This window comes from Lactuca saligna, chromosome 9 (assembly GCF_052625555.1).
Source record: "Lactuca saligna cultivar CGN05327 chromosome 9, ASM5262555v1, whole genome shotgun sequence".
In the NCBI taxonomy this organism is placed as follows: domain Eukaryota; kingdom Viridiplantae; phylum Streptophyta; class Magnoliopsida; order Asterales; family Asteraceae; genus Lactuca; species Lactuca saligna.
The window spans coordinates 88534319-88543176 of NC_136425.1; the positions used below are offsets into that span (position 1 = coordinate 88534319).

An 8858-nucleotide genomic window follows, 5' to 3' on the forward strand; every position below is an offset into this window, starting at 1 on the left:
GCAATTGGATAGACTAAATAAGAGAAATAATACTTGGAGATTATTAATATATTATAAGTTCTAATATATATTAATAATATTATTTGATTAGTTTGATCAAGAATTAATTTAGAATTAATTAAGTGATCAAAAGATAACTATTTAAATATATGGGTTGATTATGTAAATCATCCATATCTTGTATAGTGGGCTAAGAGGCTCCATGGATTATCAAGTTGGGTTCCACCCATAGGATGCTCCGTGGATGCTCCATGGGAGTTACAAACCCATGGGTCATGGAAATGAAGAGTCATGACACATTAGGGTTTACATGGTGTAACCCTAGATGTGTCACCACTATCTAAGGATCCCATTCTCCACCAAAATCGGCTACACATGTGAAACAAGAGGGCTAGGCCAATTTAAAGAAGTGTGTATTCTCTCAAAAGTCTTTCCAAGAGCATTTGGTGTTGTGTGAAGCATTTGAGGCATCACACTTGGGGTGCTAGGATCATAAGGTTTCAAGGAACATAAGCAACAACAAGGTAAGTTATTCTATCTATCATTCAAGTTAAAAAATTGTTCACCATGTATGCTAGATAGGAATATAGCCTTGGAATTCAACTTTGCATGATAATTAGACAAACATAGATCCAAGGTTATTAGGGTTGCATGTACACTTAGGAAGTGTTAGAATGATCAAAACCCAACAGTGGTATCAAAGCCTAGGATTGTTTGTTTGTTATTTGTGCTAAAAAGTTGAAGAAAGTCGAAAAACTTGTTGTCTGACTGCTGGACTCGTCGAGTCCATGGGGGGACTCGTCGAGTTCACTTGTATCTTCAACCTACTCTTCGAGTAGGTTAATGCAGTCGGCGAGTAGGGTCGACAGAGTGCAAATTTTCGACTTTAGTTGCTGGAAATGGATTAGAAACATTACCCTAAACTGTTTTGGTACTTGAAAACTTGTTTTAGATGGTGTAATGTCCTAGCTAATTCATTTACAACAACTAGTTTCAAAATAACAAAGTTTTAAGTGTAATTTTGATTTATGAAAGTGTTCATATTCATGTTCTTGTTCTTATGATGTTTTAGATGATCATAGGAATTATTTGTAACCTATGTGGTAGATTAATTCTTGATCATAATGTGTTTTAATGGAGTCCATAACTTGTCCTCAAGTTATGGAAAACCAAGAGTCACACTTGAATTAAAACCATTAAAAGAACACAAGAGTTAGAAAAATGAAGAGTCTTCATTTTATAACTCTATTAAACTCATAAGTTACAAGAAATGAAAAGTTTTGAAAGTTTACAAAACTTTCCCTCAAGTTTTGGAACAAGTAAAGTCTTGTTAAAACTTTAGTTCCAACCCTTAGAATTTTAAAAGTTAAAATTCAACCCTTATACTTATATTATTATAATTTAATAATTATATATATATATATATATATATATATATATATATATATATATATATATATGTATGTATATATATATGTATGTATGTATATGTATAAGAACAAAGTCGTCTTACCGCTAGTACGCCTCATTCACGAAGCCGGTCTATAAGGTGGGTATAAGGTTGTTGCCTATAAAATGGCAATTTAATGGGTGTCCATTCTCACCCACCGTTCGCTTGACTGGTAGAGGGTCGTTAGCCGAACGGGTAGGACAAGGACTTATAAATTCTCATAAAAGTATGATGAATATTATAAAGTAACTAAATGTTTATTAAATTCCCAATCTTAGTTACTTTAGGAAAAATGTGAATAAGGTGCTAATCCATGAAATTACACTTTACACTTTGTTTAAGTCGTTGGTGGAGCGTGTGTGGTTAACCGGCACACTAACTTGGACTTAACAAGGTAGGTAAAGGGTGACTTAAGGTTTATTATAGTATCGGTGGAGCGTGTGTGGTTTACCGGCACATCGATTGAGTGATAAACTTTAAGGGTACCAAGTTATTTGCATGGTTACTTCACACCTCGTTTTGTGATCCTCGGTATCCCAGTCGCAAAACTTGGAGGGCACACTCGAGATTGCAACATGCCTTTGAAAAGTTCATTGAATCTCAAAGAATCTAGGAATTTCTAAGAACCAATCAAAAACCTAGTATCTAATATTTCGGTTTTCGTGGTGGAAATTGGATAATCGTCATTCACCTACCTTTCAAATATGTTATAGCTTAGATTACGACATACCTCTTCTAAGTTATAATATATTGTGATTGGATCCTAGCCTTAATATTACATTTGGGTGTATTATTAAGGACTCTCTTAATATCTAAACTAATCTTGTCCTCTTCCTTCAAATGTCTTCAAACAATGCTGCTTCTGGCTCTAATCCTAATGGCTCCTTTACCCTTATGAACTAGTGTGGGAAAGTCACTTTTGATGGATCCAACTTCAATGAGTGGATCAGAAACATCAGGATGATTACCCGCTACGAGGACAAAGAATATGTCCTTGACAAGGAGCTTAAGGAGATTGATGAGACCATTGCAACTCCTCAGGAGATCGCTGACTTTCAGGCACATGAAAGGGATGCTACGAAAGTAACATGCATCATGATGGCCACAATGACAGTGGAACTCCAAAAGTCCTATGAGGATTTCTACCCTTATGAAATGCACCAAGATTTGATGGAAAGATACCATCAAAGTGCACGGCAAGAGAGGTATGAAATCATCTCCTAATTAATGCATACCACTTGTCAAATTATTGATTATCCATTTTAAATTTTAAATTTTGTACTCTAATTACATTAAATTAATAAAACATTAAAATAAAATTAATACAAAATTATAAAGGGATATAATTTTACATATTTATTTAAATCAATGATTATAATTTTATACAACTAAAAAAATCTCTTAATTAATAATTTATTTAAAATAAGTGATTAATAATTTTGAGTTTTTCTACTATTAAAGTTTAATTATATTTATAACCGTGGTTCTCACGGGTTGTAAACTAGTGTCTATATATATATATATATATATATATATATATATATATATATATATATATATATATATATATATATATATATATATATATATATATATATATGGGTTGGCTAAAAAGACACTATATTTCATTATATAGACACGCTAATTTAATTTTGAAATATTTTTTATTGGTTGAAATTGAATTGTTTCCAAAAAAAAAATGATTATAAGTAGTTAAGTATTAGTTGACTTTTTAAAAATTAGTCAACTGGGTGTCTAAGATGTATCTTATTAGCACCACCCATATATATATATATATATATATATATATATATATATATATATATATATGAGAAAAGTGTATATACCCTTAAGGATATATAAGTTTAGGTACCCAGACTCACAATATTACATCGTTTTGTATCATATATAGACATTGTAACTGTCCAATGTTCTTATAATTCAACTTCTAACTTGAATTACTTCAAAGATTTTTATAAATTTCATATTTATCTTCCTCTTACATAATTGTCATTTTCAACAATAATATCTATAGCCTAGTAAGTGTTCGACAAAAGGATGTGATGTAAGAGGAAGATAATATGAAAATTTAAAAATATTGAATATAAATCAAGTTAAGGATTGAAATTTAACAATATTATAATAAATATATTAAACAAAACGATGTATTATTATGAATTTGGGTACCTAAGCTTATATACCCTTAAGGATATATTCACTTTTCACTCTCTCTCTCTCTCTCTCTCTATATATATATATATATATATATATATATATATATATATATATATATATATATATATATATATATATATATATATATATATATATATATATATATATATATTTTGTATGGACTATACTTTTAATAGTTGTAACATGAGGGTCAAAGTGAAAAGTCCAGAAGAACTTTTATTTCTCCGTCTTTGTCTAACTTGTAAATTCAAACAGAGTCGTCAACAAATACACACACGCAGCCACGTTTTCTCCTCCTCCCCCTATAACTATTACACCCACTGCCTCTTCTCTTCAACCTTTTCCTTCTCTGGTTAGTTTCAAGCACAAATCAAACCACCCTTTCAAAAATTCCAACATAATCCTCCCAGTTTCACCAATTCAAATTTCAAATTTTCACATACAAAATGCTCTCGTCGCCGCCGACTAATTAATTCCTTGTTTCTTTCCATCACCTTTTCTGTAAATTAACTTTCCGGCGACATGGTATCAACACAAAGCGTGGGCGTTATAGGCGGACCAACCGAGAAATCCCAACGCCTACGGTGGTGGCGCGTGCACGATAATGGCGGCGTTTCATCTACTCTCTCTTTTCTATTTGTATCGTTTATGTTGTTCAGTTCAATTGGGTTTTTGTACACGTATACGATGTACAAGAGCCCTAATTATTCCGTGGGTTGTGAAGAGGACAGTGAAGGTTCGTGGTCAATTGGAGTTTTCTATGGCGATTCGCCGTTTTCGCTTAAACCCATTGAAACTGTAAGTAATTTGAAATTCGAAATTCGATTGAAGTTTGAAATTGGGTTTTTGATTTACGAATTGGGTTTCGATTTTCAGATGAATGTTTGGAAGAACACAAGTGCAGCATGGCCGGTGGCTAACCCGATTGTTACTTGTGGTTCGGTTACTGATTCTGGGTTTCCGAGTAACTTTGTTGCCGATCCTTTTCTCTATGTTCAGGTACAGTTTTGTCTTCTTTTTTTGTTTTGGAGTTTCAATTTTTTCTAAATAACTACACAAAAATGGCGATTTTGATCCAGAATTGGATTAATCCGTGTGGAAAGGGAAAGCATTTGATTCGAATTTTTTTGTTATTTTTTGAAATTCTTAATTTGTTCAAGCATCTTACTTTGAACAATAATGGATAAATTACTAGTTGTTTGAGTTTGACTACTTTTACACTTTGCCGATTGAAAATGGATATATTTCTTCTTTTTTTTTTCTCTTCTACTTTCTGTTTGTTTTCTTGTAATGATGAAATTTTTGTTATGTTTTATTTTCGTGGATGATAATTATGGGAAGACGCCAAAGAATTGTTGTGTTTTTAGTATTTTTGTGGGTTTGACCGTCAACTCTTTATTTTTTATTTTACTTTTTTTTTTTTTTTTTTTTTTTTCAATTTCTGATGATTAAATTATCATGTTTTTATGACCATTTGAAAAAAAATATATTCTTTTCGTCACCTCGTTTGGAAAACAGCGAAATCTAGAAGCCTAAATTAATAAATTATTATAATTGAATTTAATTTTCTTGACGATTAACTTTTATATTGATTATAATACTAATTCAGGAGTAAAATCTGTAACAAGTATCAATACAAAGATACAATAGTAGTTTAATCATTATAAGGATAAATAATAAATACCAATAAATTATTATAAAGTAGTATTAAGAGTACAGCTCATTTTCTGTATTCTCTCGTGTGTTACCTTTTTGAATTATTACTTTTTTAAATATGTTAACAATTAATATTTCTCTTATTAAAATCAAATGAAAATTCTCTTTTATATAATTACGAAAAAAAAAAAAAAAACAGTTAGTTTGACCATTGAAGTCAACCTATGTTTCAGGGAGATGTATTGTACTTGTTCTTCGAAACCAAGAATTCAATCACCATGCAAGGTGACATCGGAGTCGCGAAAAGCTTCGATAATGGAGCTTCTTGGGAACAGCTGGGAGTCGTTTTAGATGAAGAATGGCATCTCTCTTATCCATACGTGTTCGACTACAATGATCAAGTACGATTTCTACAACCACAAAAGCTAAAATCTCCATTGTTTTCTTCGTTGATCACTAATATTATCATATATATTTTATACAGATCTACATGATGCCAGAAGGAAGTAAAAAGGGCGACCTTCGTCTTTATCGAGCTGTCAACTTCCCATTAAAATGGGAACTTGAAAAAGTCATCTTGAAAAGACCTCTAATCGATTCATTCATCATAAAATACGAATCAAGATACTACCTTTTCGGGTCGGATCATACCCGAGTCTCCACAAAAAAGAACGGTGAACTCGAAATATGGTATAGCAATTCGCCACTCGGGCCATGGAAACCGCATAAAAAGAATCCGGTTTACAACACAGATAAAGGAACTGGGGCCCGAAACGGAGGTCGACCCTTTGTTTACAATAAAAATCTCTACCGATTAGGTCAAGATGATGGTGAAACATACGGGAAACGTGTTCGTGTTTTCAAAATCGAAGTTTTAACCCCGTATAATTACCGAGAAGTGGAAGTGGAATTCGGGCTTCCAAAACCGACAAAAGAACGAAATGCGTGGAACGGGGCCCGGTCTCACCATCTGGACACGCAGCAGTTGCCATCCGGTCAATGGATCGCAGTGTCCGATGGGGACCGGACTGCATCCGGGGACATGTCCCATCGGTTCATCATTGGTTCATTGTTGTTGTTTTCTACAGGCTTGCTTGTGTTGATCATGGGTATGTTGCTAGGGTTTGTTCGGTGCATTGTCCCACTTAGTTGGTGTCCGCATAATATCAAGAAACGAACCGATGCGTTTTTTGTTTGGGAAAGATCGAGCCATTTGTCGTCTAGGGTACGACAGTGTTGCACGCAATTAAACCGAGTGACCGCGGTTCTTCGGTGTAAGATGAACCCTAAAACGAGTCTTGGACGGTTCGCGTTTCTTGTTATTTTAATCGGTTCGATCGTGTTAATGTGCGTTGGTCTTGGGTACATATACGGTGGAAGTGGGGCCCGAGAGCCATATTCAGTCGACCACCATTATTCCCAATTTACCCTTTTAGCCATGACCTACGATGCTAGATTATGGAACTTAAAATGGTACATCCAACATTACTCTCGGTGTTCATCGGTTCGTGAAATAGTGGTGATTTGGAACAAAGGGACGCCTCCGGACGTAACCGAGTTCGACTCAGCGGTCCCGGTTAGGATCCGAGTCGAGTCAAAGAACTCGTTAAACAACCGGTTCAAACTCGACCCGTTGATTAAAACCAAAGCGGTCCTCGAGCTAGATGATGACATCATGATGAGTTGCGACTATATTGAACGCGGTTTCAAAGTCTGGAGACAGAACCCAAACCGTTTAGTCGGGTTCTATCCCCGTCTAGTCAACGGGCCTGGCCCGTTGACCTACCGCGCTGAGAAACATGCGCGGAAGTTTAACGGATATAACATGATTTTGACCGGGGCGGCGTTTATGGATCACCGGGCAGCGTTCGGGCGGTATTGGAGCGAAGAAGCACGGGTCGGGCGGGAGGTAGTAGACGAGCTTTTTAACTGTGAGGATGTTTTGATGAACTTCTTGTACGCGAATGCTACGTCTACGGGGCCCACTGTTGAATACGTGAAACCTTCTTGGAGTTTCGACACGTCAAAATTTTCAGGGGTTGCTATTAGTGAAAATACACAATCGCATTATCGGGTGAGGAGCAAGTGTTTGGAAAAGTTTACAGATTTGTATGGTGGGTTATCGGAAAAAGTGGAGTTCAAGAGGCGGAAGGATGGGTGGGATATGTAGCACCACCACCTTTGGCTGCCGATGTCATGTACATTATTCAGATTTGAATATGAATATGTTGTGTGTTAGTTTAAGTTTTGAAACGACCGGAAATGTTAACCGGAAAAAGTGTTAGTTTAAGTTTAGAACAGCCGGAAATGTTGACCGGAAAAAGCTAGTTGGTGGGTTTTGATTGGTTGTTTTGTTGGTGTGTTTTTGGGGTGCAAGTAAAATATGTAAATTTTGTTCTAAGATAAAGTTTTGATTTGATTGCCAACGTGAGGAAGAAAGAATTTTAATGTGTAACATAGGATAAATCGAAAAATTGATGTCATTGGACAAATGGAATGTGGTACAAGTCATAGGTTGTTTGATGTTGATGTGATTGAAACAGGAATATGTTACATATTTGCGGCGTGTGTCTTTAGATCAAGTAGATATTTGTGGTCCTGTGGATGGTACAATCGAATCAAAAAATATGTTTTGGTTTGATGTTTTTTTGATTTAATTTTGAGTAGAAATGGAAAAGACAAGTTAACTGATTTATTTGTTCGGTTATTTGGTTTGTAAATCAACTGTTTTTTCAATTATTAAATATATTTAATATAGTAGCTCATTGTAATTAAAGTTGAAATCGGCTAAAAAAACACCCATTGATATTATGGTCAAATTAATAAAAATTGGTATTATGGTCAAATTAATAAAATGTAAACGATCAAATTCAAGATCTCCATGCGTTTCAATGATTATTCCAGTTTATTTTATTTTTTCCAAAATTTTGTCAATATTGTATACCCAAAAAAAAACATTAGACTACTGTTTTCTTTTCAACGCAACTCTCTCTTCTTTTAAAAGCAACCATTTTATTTAAATTTTGTCTGAACAACTTTTTAAATAGGTTGCTAAATCACTTTTTATTTATCACCATTTGATTTGACAATATTTAATGAAAATATGAAAAAGTGTTGACTAACACGATGACTTGAGCTGGAGTTTATTTCCATACTAACAAGAAATTAAGAAAAAACGATAAATTCTGAATTGTGAACAGGGAGTTTGGGCTTGTAATCCATTTGACATTTTGTAATCCTTTGTTTTGTTTTTGTCATTTCTTTTTCTTTCATGCAGTGGCTGATATAATTTACGCCATTTCAAAGAAAACAAAAATAAAGGAAACAAAGAGCTAGGTTTTAAATCCATAATAGAGGAAACAAAAGAGTTAGGTTTTGAATCCAATCGGCTCAGTTTATGACAATTTTATTATTTTTATTTATAAACCAATTAGAAGAACTATCAAGAAGAATATAAAAATAACATCTTTCTTTTGTTCTTATAAGAGTTTTGAAATTATCGTAACACCTACCAAGTAGTCATCACAATTAATTTCACAGCCGCTTAATTTCCTAT

General features: G+C 33.8%; 1 protein-coding gene across 1 annotated transcript; it reads left to right on the top strand.

Annotated features, from left to right (window-relative positions):
• Nucleotides 1-3878: 3878 nt before the first annotated feature.
• On the top strand, nt 3879-7728 carry LOC145015464 (glucosamine inositolphosphorylceramide transferase 1-like). Its single transcript, XM_078973940.1, has 4 exons — nt 3879-4444; nt 4523-4645; nt 5536-5703; nt 5787-7728. Exons 1-4 carry the CDS (start codon nt 4169-4171, stop codon nt 7470-7472), a joined length of 2253 nt encoding a protein of 750 aa, XP_078830066.1. The 5' UTR covers nt 3879-4168; the 3' UTR covers nt 7473-7728.
• The last annotated feature ends 1130 nt before the right edge of the window (nt 7729-8858 follow it).

Excerpts from the sequence above, each read along its gene's own strand:
- LOC145015464 (XM_078973940.1), top strand. The coding sequence starts at position 4,169 with ATGGTATCAACACAAAGCGTGGGCGTTATAGGCGGACCAACCGAGAAA. Across the intron at positions 4,445-4,522 it reads CGCTTAAACCCATTGAAACT|ATGAATGTTTGGAAGAACAC; the intron begins GTAAGTAATTTG and ends TTCGATTTTCAG. Across the intron at positions 5,704-5,786 it reads TGTTCGACTACAATGATCAA|ATCTACATGATGCCAGAAGG; the intron begins GTACGATTTCTA and ends TATTTTATACAG.